The sequence below is a fragment of the Danio rerio genome, chromosome 11, assembly GCF_049306965.1.
Source record: "Danio rerio strain Tuebingen ecotype United States chromosome 11, GRCz12tu, whole genome shotgun sequence".
Taxonomy (NCBI): Eukaryota; Metazoa; Chordata; class Actinopteri; order Cypriniformes; family Danionidae; genus Danio; species Danio rerio.
The window spans coordinates 19,636,019-19,648,456 of record NC_133186.1 but is presented as its reverse complement, the minus strand read 5'-3'; the positions used below and the strand labels follow the sequence as shown (position 1 = coordinate 19,648,456).

The 12,438-nt window shown below is 36.7% G+C and overlaps 1 protein-coding gene across 7 annotated transcripts in view; it reads right to left on the bottom strand.

The window, feature by feature from the left end:
* Positions 1-635: 635 nt before the first annotated feature.
* The window catches only part of tafa1b (TAFA chemokine like family member 1b), a 421,887-nt gene continuing 410,084 nt past the window's right edge, over positions 636-12,438 (bottom strand). For 3 of the 7 annotated variants that reach the window (XR_011017210.2, XR_012387115.1, XR_011017209.2), the window contains 2 exons: positions 11,744-11,824; positions 636-1,458 (listed from right to left, as the gene is read on the bottom strand). Coding sequence is in view for 3 of the 7 variants with exons in the window: in XM_073916604.1 (XP_073772705.1) it covers positions 1,441-1,458 (18 nt within the window). In the remaining 4 variants the exon portion in view is untranslated. Of the gene's footprint in view, positions 1,459-10,160; positions 10,702-11,743; positions 11,825-12,438 lie in introns of those variants that run through there. The other 4 variants (XM_073916604.1, XM_073916605.1, XM_009305946.5 and 1 more) reach the window with 2 other exon arrangements.

Sequence of the window (12,438 nt, the reverse complement as noted above, 5' to 3'; positions counted from 1 at the left end):
GCCAGTCAAAATCGGGGCTAAATTTATGCAGTCTGAACTCAGCATTAGAATTCAAATGGAGATCAAGATGACTGATATTTTGTGAAGTGTGATGCTTGTATATACTGTATGCAGTCTTTGTTTTGGTTTTTCTGTCATCTTAATGAAGAATACTAATTTTAAAATGTTTAGGCCAAGACCCCACACAATCTGAGCCGACAACATATTACTTGCCTTGAATCTGCACTAATTCTTAGTTGACTTGATGTGTCACAGCATCTCTTTTGAATTAGTACTGTCATGATCAACATAAAATGTAGTAGCACAACATTAATTTCAACAAGTAAATAGTTCTTTGAATAATCCTCAGTTTTTAATAAGCCTAATTTGCATGAAAATGAGTTTGTTTGCATTGTAAATGAATGACAATGACTTAAATACCCATGACTAATTCAGCGTATTTTGTTTGGGCTGTAATGCTTTTTTCTGCAAAACTGTTTAGTGAATTTTAAAAAATATATTAGATTCAACGGAAAAAGTCGTCAAGCAAAAGAAAAAAGCAGGTCTTCAATTACATTGAGAGAATATCTACTTCCACAAACAGCTTTAAATTCAGGATTAATTGTACTTGTTGTCCGAGGAACAAAGACCATCAATATAGTCCCACTGAACAGGTTTATGGGCATGTTAGATCTTCATATGATATCTTTTAATATGTATCTATATGTATATATACAGAAATATATACAGTTACTTTCAATACAAAGCTCCCACAAAATACATTGAGCATGCCGACAAATAAAAAGATATCTGGCTCAAGTAGGTGTAGACGGTGAGAGGGTGAGCTTTGACCTGCGGGGGGGGGGGTTTTCCAAAACGAACAGCATGTAGACAGTAGCACTGAGTGATGAACTCAGAAGTGGAGGGGAAACAGTAGGGCTTCACAAACTCCCAGTCTATTACCAAAGCCAGCGTGGACGACGCAATGACAGATTGATGGAGGGATGGAAAAAATCTCCTATTGATTTCCTCCTCATTTTCACAGACCAGCGCTTATCCGTCATGATCCTTCATACAGTCGTTCACAGCTTATATCAGGATTGTCCAGTTTACCTAGGGAGGTAAAGTCTTCAGGTATAATTTGAAATCCAGTAAACGGCTCCTCTAAGCTGTATAAGTTTAGAACCAGAGGAAGGTGGTCAGGAGAAACACAGAAAATCGACGGAAGTGTACACGACTGTTGAGTCCGCAGCGTTGGGCTCATTGATCAAAACACAGATTAGCCTGCTTTATTTCTATTTTTCATATATTCCTTGGCACCGAATGAGCAAATATTGTGTATTTATCCTCCTTTATTGTTCATTCACAGGTAATCCAGTCAAACACCCCTTTGAATGAATGGTTTCGTCCGTTTTTTTGACAGAGAGAATCCACATTCACCGCCTGTGAAGGAGCTCTTTGTTAGGTCCGGGGATGAATCTGAAAACAGACATAAAGAGAGAGAAAACACACACATGCATGCTTAGAACAAAGGCCAAACGCTTGACAAAACGATTCCTTGAAGAAATTTCTGAATCGTGTTTGTGTATGGATGGTTCTAATTTGAATACCACGTCTGTACCGGTAATGGGGCGATTGGCGCTGCTTGTGTGAATGTGTATGTGTTCAGTTGGTCGCCCATCTGCCATCTCACATTTCTGTATGTTCCCTGTTTACACTGCACGGTGAAAAGAGCCCAGTCGCTTTGCCAAGAGGGAAATAAGATTCTTTACTTCCTCTCTGTTTCTCCATCCCTCCTTTTTCTCTCGGTGACTTCAGGGAGCCCTATTTAGTGTGTCTGGTGAGTGTGTCTTGCTCTCAATGCTACATTGTGCTTGACTCAGACCGTTATTAACGATCCGTCCTCTCGCTCCTCAGACTGGAGGAAATGCACGATAACAGCCACAGTCACTAGCGATTAGCCAAACTTATGTCAGCGCAAATCGTCTTTTGATGTGCTTCCCAGAAAGCTTGTCGCAGCACAAATATGTACCAGCGCTCGCAGAATGAATGTTTAATATCAGTCTCAAACACACCATCTATATTATGACACTGCTGCTGAGTCATCTGTCTGTCTAGCATCCCATTTTTCTATATCCATTTATCAATCTGTCTTTCGCCTCTCTCTCTGTCTATCCATCTGTTGGTCACCATATGTCTGTCTGTCTGTTTTCTGTTCATGTAAGTGTGTCGGTCTGTCTGCAGATTCATATATATATCTTTTTATAATCTATTTGTCAATCAGTCCATTATCAGTCTTTACATTTATATGTCTATGATTCCTCTCTCTCCATCTTTTTATTAACCAGTCCATCTATTTGTCTCTCTATCTGTCTGTCTATCAAACCATATTTGTCTTCTACCTGTCCATCTGCATAAATACATGTCTGCCCGTCTAACCATTTCCATCTGTCTGTCCGTATAAATCTGTTTAAAGAGAGTCTCCATCTGTCTCATCGATCTGCTTATCTGTCTCTCCATCCAGATCTGTCTGCCTGCCTGCCTACCTATCTACCTACCTACCAACCTGTCTGTCTTTCTGTCAGGCTATCTATCAAATCTCTTTCTTTCTCATCCATCCATCCACCCACCCACCTACCCACCCATCCATCATCCATCCAATCCATCCGTCCGTCCGTCTGTCTGCCTGCCAATCCAACCGTTCGTCCGTCTGTCCATCTTTCCATCCATCCATCCGTCCGTCCGTCCGTCCGTCCGTCCGTCCGTCCGTCCGTCCGTCTGTCTGTCTGTCTGCCTGCCTGCCAATCCAATCGTTCGTCCGTCCGTCCGTCCGTCCGTCCATTCATCCATGCATCCATCCATCAATTCATCCATCCATCCATCCATCCATCTCTGTCTAATGTATCTCTTTCTTTTCTATCTATCTATCTATCTATCTATCTATCTATCTATCTATCTATCTATCTATCTATCTATCTATCTATCTGTCTGTCTGTCTGTCTGTCTGTCTGTCTGTCTGTCTGTCTGTCTGTCTGTCTGTCTGTCTGTCTTTCTGTCTGTCTGTCTGTCTGTCTGTCTGTCTGTCTGTCTGTCTATCTACCTGTCTGTCTGTCTGCCTGTCTGTCTGTCTGTCTGTCTGTCTGTCTGTCTGTCTTTCTGTCTGTCTGTCTGTCTGTCTGTCTGTCTGTCTGTCTGTCTGTCTGTCTGTCTGTCTGTCTGTCTATCTATCTATCTATCTATCTATCTATCTATCTATCTATCTATCTATCTATCTATCTTCCATAGAATATTTGCAAAGCATCAATCAATCAGTCAATCTGACTCCGGGCTAGGTGTCGTTTTCATCATAAAGTCGTGATGTCAGTAGTGCAATGAAGCTAATTAAATGCTCAAGCCCGTGGCTTCGCCCTCAGCGCATAAAGCATATGCTGACATTTTCCCATCTATGTGCGGAGGAAGGCAGCCAGGTGTGAGCTACAGATTGAGAGGGAGACAGAGACACTGACTGGGGACAGAAATTAGAAGCACCCCTTGGGGCCCCCCATAACCCAACAGACAGACAGCTATCATGCGGCAGAGTTACGCTCCACGTGCTCCCATCATCCTGGGCAAGGCAAGGCAGAGGAGGAGGAGGAGCTGTCCATCATAACAGATCCCCTCTGGAAAGAGACCAGTTCATGCCAATCAAAAGAGGTTAGCCAGCTAATGACATCATATTAAACAGCATCAGTAATAATATCCTCCTCTTCTGTGGCATTTCGTAGGACAAAAGGGAAACTGCCGCTGCTTTTACAATGGATGCAACAATCTCATTGTTTAAAATAAATCCGATTTGCTGGACTTGAATGCGTATTTTATACACTTGTAACCGGTAGCTGACAGCTCAATGCCATAATTCATTCCTGTAGTCTGCTAAGCACTTAGGTTGTTTTAAGTAGAACGTTTCTTGTGTTTCCTTTCCAAATAAAAGCTTTTGCATGCTGTGCAACTTCTAACCCCCACATGCTAGGCAAGAAGCAGTATAGTGACCCTGATGCAATTTGTCTTGCGCTGTCTGCTGGTACAGTACAGTATATATGGCTCTGTCTCTCCCAGTGCGGATTGTTATAGTGGACTCTATGCAAATGCTGCCACATTTGCAGCATTTCTGCTCCATTGTCCTCTGCTGTCTGCTGCCGGTTCCATTGATTGGCAGGATCCAGGGTTAAAAGACCTTAGTTGTTCACCGTTTGCATTTTAATTCTCAGATACTATTTACATTTTGTTGTGGGGTCTACATGCTGTAAAACATGTAATCTTGTTTAGATTATGCAGCTGTTGAGTATGACTTTTAAATGAGGATATCAAGACTCTAGACAGCGTTGAATGTGTTAGAATTAATTTAATGTGACACTGACAGCTGAAAGAGATACAGATACAGTCATGATTCTGGGTTCAACAGCACTCTTGGGACAAAGTGACTTAATCATCATGTGATTTAATCTTAAACCATCTCTTGACAGATTACTTTTGCTCTGAAAAAGCACACAGATGGGATTTTAAAAAAAAACGTACAGGTAAATGCCTTCTGTTGAGAACATGTTTCAGAGACATATTTGCAGACCAAATTAGTCTCAGAGAAAAAAAAAGCAAGCCATTACATTTTCTCGGAATGTTCATGAGAACTGAACATTCTGTTTCCTTGTAAACATTTGTTGGTGTGAGAAATATGTAGACTAGAGAATGTTATTAGCAGAATTTATGATCGAGCACAAAAATCTAATCTATTTTGTTTTTAAAAAGTTCACAGATCTAATTGGTTTGATATGAATACTCACATACCTTTATCTCAACGTGATTTTAATAAAGGGGCTAGAGTATATGGGAGAATTTCAAAATTTGTAAGTTTGTGTATTATTTGTAATTTCATGTGTTGTATTTTTAATGATTGAGCACAAAAATCTAATCTATTTTGGTTTTAAAAAGTTCACAGATCTAATTGGTTTGATATGAATACTCACATACCTTTATCTCAATGTGATTTTAATAAAGGGGCTACAGTATATGGGAGAATTTCAAAATTTGTAAGTTTGTGTATTATTTGTAATTTCATGTGTTGTATTTTTAATACAATGCTATTGGTTTACAGATAATCATTACTGTGTGCCACAAGCCAGGAGAATTACAGCACACACCATTTTTAAACACAGCCAAGACATGAATTTAATAATACAAAAAAAGAGCAATGGTTCATCTGAGCTCAAAAAAAGATTGTCGTCTTATTGTGACAAACAGCCACACACAGAGAAACAAAGCAGAGTCTATTGTTGTTTATGAGGGCATCTAACAGCGTGTGGAAAGGAAAAGAATGTTATAAAAATAACTTACGCGTAACTTCTAATATGTTTAGAATGGACAAATGTGTAAAAAATACATTGTAAAAGTATGTTGTCTTAGAACCCAAATAAGGCCTAAATGTATGTTCTGGGTAAGTTTTATGTAATACAGTTGAAGTGAGAATTATTAGCCCCATTAATTATTATTATTTATTTTTTCCCCAATTTCTGTTTAACGGCAAGAAGATTTTTTCAACACATTTCTAAACATGATAGTTTAAAAAACTCAGTTCTAATAACTGATTTATCTGATCTTTGCAATGATGACGGTAATAATATTTTACTAGATATTTTTCAAGACACTTCAATACAGCTTAAAGTGACATTTAAAGGCTTAACTAGGTTAATTAGATTAACTAAACAGGTTGGGGTAATTAGGCAAGTTATTGTATAATTATGGTTCAGTAGACTATTGAAAAAATATAGATTAAAGGGGCTAATAGTTTTGACCTTAAATTGTTTTTTAAAAAAATTAAAAACTGATTTTATTCTAGCCGAAATAAAACAAATAAGACTTTCTGCAGGAGAAACAATAATATCAGACATACTGTGAAAATTTCCTTGCTTTGTTAAACATTGTTTGGGAAATATCTAAAAAAGAAAAGAAAAAAATCAATAATAATTCTGATAAATCTGACTTCAACTCTATGTAACATTGTGGAGACTGTAAGGGTTTACATGTGTTTATTTGTTTTATTTATTTATTTATTTATAGACATTCAGTAATTCACATTAGCATTGATCTGCAGCTTTCATCAAATCCTTTTCATAGAAAGGTTAGTAATTAAATTCTTGCACATAATACTATGTTTAAATGTTTTGTACAATGGGGGAAATAAATATAGACCATGTAATTTTTTTGCAAGGAATAATATTTCTAAAGGAGCTGTTGACATGGGATTTAACCAATTAATTTGGGTTAAAGCAATTAAATTATTTTGAATTTTAGCTATTTACATCTAAAAAACACAAGGAGAAAGTACTGAGTAAATCTTGATGGTTCTGTGGGTCTCGTCTATCAAATCTGATCTTTTTTTTTTGTATTTTCTATCGGATCCAAGTCAGGTGATTGGCTGGGCCATTCTACAGCTTGATTTTCTTTTTCTGAAACCATTTGAGAGTTACTTTGGCTGGGTTTTGGATCATTGTCTTGCTGAAATATCCATACTGGTTTCATGTTCACCATCCTGGTAATGTAGACGTTGAAGAGGCTAATATTCATTTACAATGAGGAAGGGCAGAGGATTGCTGAATAACAACTGAGAGATTTCAGCTGCTGTCTGGTCTTTCACTGCCTTTCTTCAACTAAGTTTTGTTTTCTTTGCATAAATGGATTTATTTGGTTGATACCAACATTTGGTGAAAATTTCAAGTCAACAGCAACTTGTGATATGTTTGTGATAAAAAATATGTTTTCTGAGAACAATAGTGACCTGTCCAACACTTATTTCCCCCACTGTATATAAAGCATCAGTTTTTGAGAACTGCTTCTCATGCCATTTGTGAATGACCTGTATAGTATTACTTTTGCTTTTACTTTTCTTTGTACGAGAATGACCTTGACCGAAACAACCTGTCATACACCACACCTACTAAAATGGTACAATCGGGCAGTGGAGACACAAGCCTGATAAAGTGACCTGTACCACTCAGTGAAAACACGGCAAAAAAAAAAAACACATGCGGACCTGTTAGACAAGAAAAGTATACCTTAATTTATTAGAGTGTGTAGCTTGATTTTCATTTCAAGAACTTGTGATGTTATTTGCTTGTAAATTTAACAGTGTGGGTAGATTTCAGGGTTTTCTGAATTCTATAGCCCCTTTAAAGTGTACTTCTCAGACATGTACATTTTTGTATGCATTATTATAATTTTTTTTTGTACGCATTACAGTTTTTCTCAGTGATTTTGGTGCATTTCTCACAACACTATTAACATTTGCACAGCAGTTAATGCATTTCTCAAAACAATTAGTCATTTGTGCACATCATAGTAGCAGTTTCTCATTCTGTCCAACAAATTGCAAATGCTTTTGGACATGCATCAATTGCTTTCATACAACTCTCTGCTGTTTATGACATTATCATTTGCTTATGTCATGTCAGTCAAAATGAACTAAACTTGTGAATGCCGAATAGTCATTCCATATAAAAAATAATAGTCCTCATTTCATTACTTGAGTCATTACATACAAAAATGTTGAACTATGTCAAAATCTGTCAAGCAAATTTTGTAACAATTTTTAAATTTGTTACAAATAGGGGTGTAATTTTTGTAAATAATTGTGTATTTGTTCTTTTGCACAATGCTGTGAATAAATTAGAATTGCAAAGAGCAAATGTAGTCAAAATGTGAAACATGCATGTTCAGTCTCTTCTACTCAGATACCTCACTACAGTTTTTCTTCAGTGTCTTTGGTGCATTTCTCACAACACTATTTACATTTGCACAACAGTTAATGCATTTCTCAAAACAATTATTCATTTGTACACATCATAGTAGCAGATTTTCGTTCCTTCCAACAAATTTTAAATGCTTTTGGACATGCATCAATTGCTCTCTGCTGTTTCATAACATTCAAGAGTTCACACTTAGCTGATGATTGATAGTAAAGCTAGTTTGGCGTGCTGTCCCGGGAGAGAGCCCTGAGCTTATAAGATCCTCGAGCCCTGGGCTCCCTCCTGTTGCAAGGTGAGAGGGGAGTTTGAGCTCAGGTAGATCTCGATGACTTCCCCTCTTGCTTGTTGTAGCTAAGTGTCAGGCGAAAGATATTGAGATGAGAAAATCTGGTTATTTATATTGAGTCAAGGATCATCTGATAGGATAATCAGTCATTAGCTAAAGTTGGAACAGCTGTGAACAATCATAAGCACGAGATCCTCTCGAAATTTGTTTATAAATAAACTTCACTTATCATTCGCTTATGCCATGTCAATCAAAATGAACTAAGCTTGTGAATGCTGAATAGTCATTCCATATAAAAATAATAGTCCTCATTTCATTACTTGAGTCATTACATACAAAAATGTTGAACTGTGTCAAAATCTGTCAAGCTAATACATTTTTTTTATGTTTTTCTTTTTCTTTGAAAATGTCTTCTAATTGAACAATTTCATGAATGATTTACGGAGCTGTGTGTGTTGTAGGTTCAGTTCCAATATGTACTGCAATATTGTCTACAGTTGTGCACAGCTCTACCCAAAGGGAGTTTTATGTTTGTTGTGAATAAGGGTGTATTTATTCTTTTGCACAATGCTGTGAATAAATTAGAATTGTAAAGAACAAATGCAGTCAAAATGTCAAACATACATATTCAGTGTCTTGTACTCAGATAACTAAATGCAGTGATGTTTAACTTTAAGTTTTCAAATGGCTGTGCAAAAGTGTATAGTGTTGTCTTGAGCATTTTTAGGAATTGTCACCAAAATCTGACTTTTTTGCATTGGAAAAATTTTACAGAGTAAATTGTCATAATGAAAACAGGACAAAGCCATTTGACTATCTTGTTCCTAAACAATGGTGTCAGGACTTTTCATCTTGATGACACTGACACTTTCATTGACGCGAATACTTGGTTTTGAGGAATGAACTATACATTTTAAGCATGTGACATGCTTTTGCAGGCTATCAACTAGGTTTTGCAGTTTGTACTAACTGTTTTGAGAAATGCATTAACTGTTGTGCAAATGTAAATAGTGTTGTGAGAAATGCACCAAAGCCACTGAGAAAAACTGTAAATGCAGCAATGTCTAACTTCACTGTAGTTTTCAAATGGGTGTGCAAATAGTATATAGTGCTGTCTTGAGCATTTTTTGAGCAAACTCCTTTGTCACAATTGTGTTTATTGAACTTAAGCATTATATGAGCATAATATTTGTTCTTGTATAGTGTATAATTACTTTAACTGCAAAAAAAAAAAAAAAAAAAAAAAAAAAAAATCACACTTTGACAAAAATGTGACTCTGGACCACATAACCATGTCTTATGTTGCAAATTGCAGATTTTTTTCCTATTAATGCCAAAATCATTAAGGAATTAAATAAGATCATGTCCCTGCTGTAAAATTAATACTGTAAAATATCAAACAATTTTGTATCAAACAACTCATGCTGTATATACAGTTGAAGTCAGAATTATTAGCACCCCTGAGTTATTAGGCCTCCTGCTTATTTTTCCCCAATTTCTGTTTAACGGAGAGAAGAATCTTTCAACACATTACCAAACATTTATTTTAAAGATTTATTTTATCTATGCCATGATGACAGTAAATAATATTTGACTAGATATTTTTTCAGACATTTTTGTACAGCTTAAGTTGACATTTAAAGGCTTAACTAGGTTAATTGGGTTAACTACGCAGGTTAGGGTAATTAGGCAAGTACTGTATAATAATGGTTTGTTCTGTAGACAGTCAAACAATTGCTTAAGTAGGCTAATAATTTTGACCTTAAAATGGTTCATAAAAAATTTAAAAACTGCTTGTATTCTTGCTGAAATAAAAAAAAATAAGACTTTCTCCAGAAGAAAAAAATATTATCAGACATACTGTGAAAATGTCCTTGCTCTTTTAAACATAATTTGGGAAATATTTAAAAAAGAAAAGGGGGCATCTGTCTATATAACCCTGAGGTTTTGGATTTTCAAATAGTTTTATCCCAAATATTGTCCTATCTTAAACCATACAGCAATAGAAAATGTCTGTTTGCAACTTTAATGTAATGTATAAATCTCAATTCAAAAACATTGACACTTAGTGATTTTTTTTAGTCCAGGGTCACAAATGACATCTTTAGATTGCTGAAATAGGTTCAAAATGATCTATAATTGCAAATTTAGCTAAACGAAATTAACTGCAGATTTATAAACAAAAAATAATTTAATCTTTACAAATTTCTGCATAGGTAAACACTTTCTAGATGCTGTCAGCATCTCCACAATGAACACTTCAGCATGTATCCAAAAATGTGAACAAAAACCTATGAATACCAATGAGACCATGATGCTTATCTGCCAAAATTGAGCTGGCCCCTGACATTTGAGATGAGCAGGTATTTAGTGGCCAACACTGAGGCTCTTTACCTAGCCTGGAGTGAACGCTTCACATGTGTATAGTACATCTCCTCTCAAATGAGGCAGATGAAAGTCACATAAACTGGGGAAAGATGTAAACCTCGTTTACGCATTGACTTTGGAAATATTAAGGAGCGGAACAGTACAGTATAGCCATTAGGAAAGGGTAAAAGTAGGTCTATGCAGGGTGAGGGTGTCTCTCAGCCTCTTTCACTGTGTGCCTTCCTCAAAAGAGGCCTGCCTTGTCTGGAGCTACAGGCAAGGAGGGATCCCTCTCTGTAAGAAACAAAGAAAAAAAGAGAAAAAAGGGTGTCAGGCACACGCTTCGGCTTTTCCTTACTTACATGCCAATTTGAAAAAAGGAAGAAGAAAAAAAAAATCGAGAATGGACGCCACACCAGCGTTTGTGGGTAAACAAGCTTGTGTGTGTCAGCAAGTTTTCAGAGCCAAAAAAAAAAGGAAAAACTGCAAGTGATGGGTTTTAGCATTGCTTTTTGTTTGTTCAGATCCTAAACAAACATGGCCAGATTTGCTCGAAGGGAATGTATAGGGTCAGGATGGGGGATGAAGGGTGACCGAACCAGCAAGATGGTCAAAGAAAACCAGATACCAATGCTCCAGTGAGGCAGATAAGACACTCCAGGCTAGGAAGTTACACAAGAAGTCCAAATTTTCTCATGCACACCTCAAAGATAATGGGATAATGTGGAAAAAACCCCATAAACAAACATGGTAATCAAATCCTCACCATGCCCAGGAGCTTACAAAATGAGAGACAATGGAAGCAAACGATGAGGCAAAGTACTGATTTCTGCATTATGCACTTATTACTGACTACATGGTCACACTTGAGCCCTTTTCGCTTTGTGTGTGTGTGTGTTTGCACGCTCATTAATTTGAGTCTGTCCCTTGGTGTGTGTAACTGCGTGTTTGCATGCACGCAATTATGCTGCATTAGTACAATGGCACAGTATGTTTTGGAATGTGTGACTGCACACGACAAAGGCGCTTCATTCGTGCATCTGTTACTTCAACGGTTTGTATTTGGTAATTACTGCACCGACTGCCGCGTTCACATTTTTCATTATGTTCGTGCGTGTGCGCGCCTATAAATTACGCTGATGGGAGAATAGACATTGGAGGAGGAATATATTTGTGGCTTTTTAATCATCGGCAGCATATAAACACGCTAGCAAACACAAACACTGACTCAGCAATAATTATGTTTGGGAGTGTAATGATGTTGATGAGCAGTGATTAAAATGTGCAAGCCTAATCATATGGCTCAAGATGTTTTTAAAGAATGAGAAATGCCAACCTTGATGAGGAGAAGGACGCCGCTGAGCTTCTGAAGATTGAGTGGCCCTCAGAGCTAAAAAGTGGAATATGGCTGGGTGTTCTGGGAAGGAAGATATGTGGGGGAAAGGAAAGTTTAATATCAGAAACAGGTTACCATGATTTACACTTTTTAAAAGATATGTACACTTTTAAATATGAAAGTAGTTTGCACAGCAATGCCATTAAAAAACTATTCTTGACTACCGAAAGAAACCTTAATTGAACAGTTTTCTTTATTTTAATGAAAAGGTTGTGTGGATGTTAAAGGTGCTTATAGAACTACTGATGACAATAGGAAACCTTTATTTTTTACAGTGTAGAGTTCTTTCCTTTTGATTCTCTATTGGAGTAAAAGAATAATTTCACTTTAAAATGAAAATTCTGTTATTTACTCACCTTCATGTCATCTTTTTTTAACATGAAACATACAATATCTTTAAAGTCTTGCTAATGCTATACAATGTTAATATTCATAAGCTATATTCATAAAATATTAAATAAAATGCTGAGGTACTTTTTGTTTGAGACTTTTTGTTTATTGTTAATTTAGGGTACTTTCACACATACAAATGTCTCATTTGTAGAGTTAGCATGGTTCATTTGGCCCACAATCACACTCAGATCCATGCCAAAACAATCTCGATTGAAACGAACTCTGGAGCGGATCGATTGTAG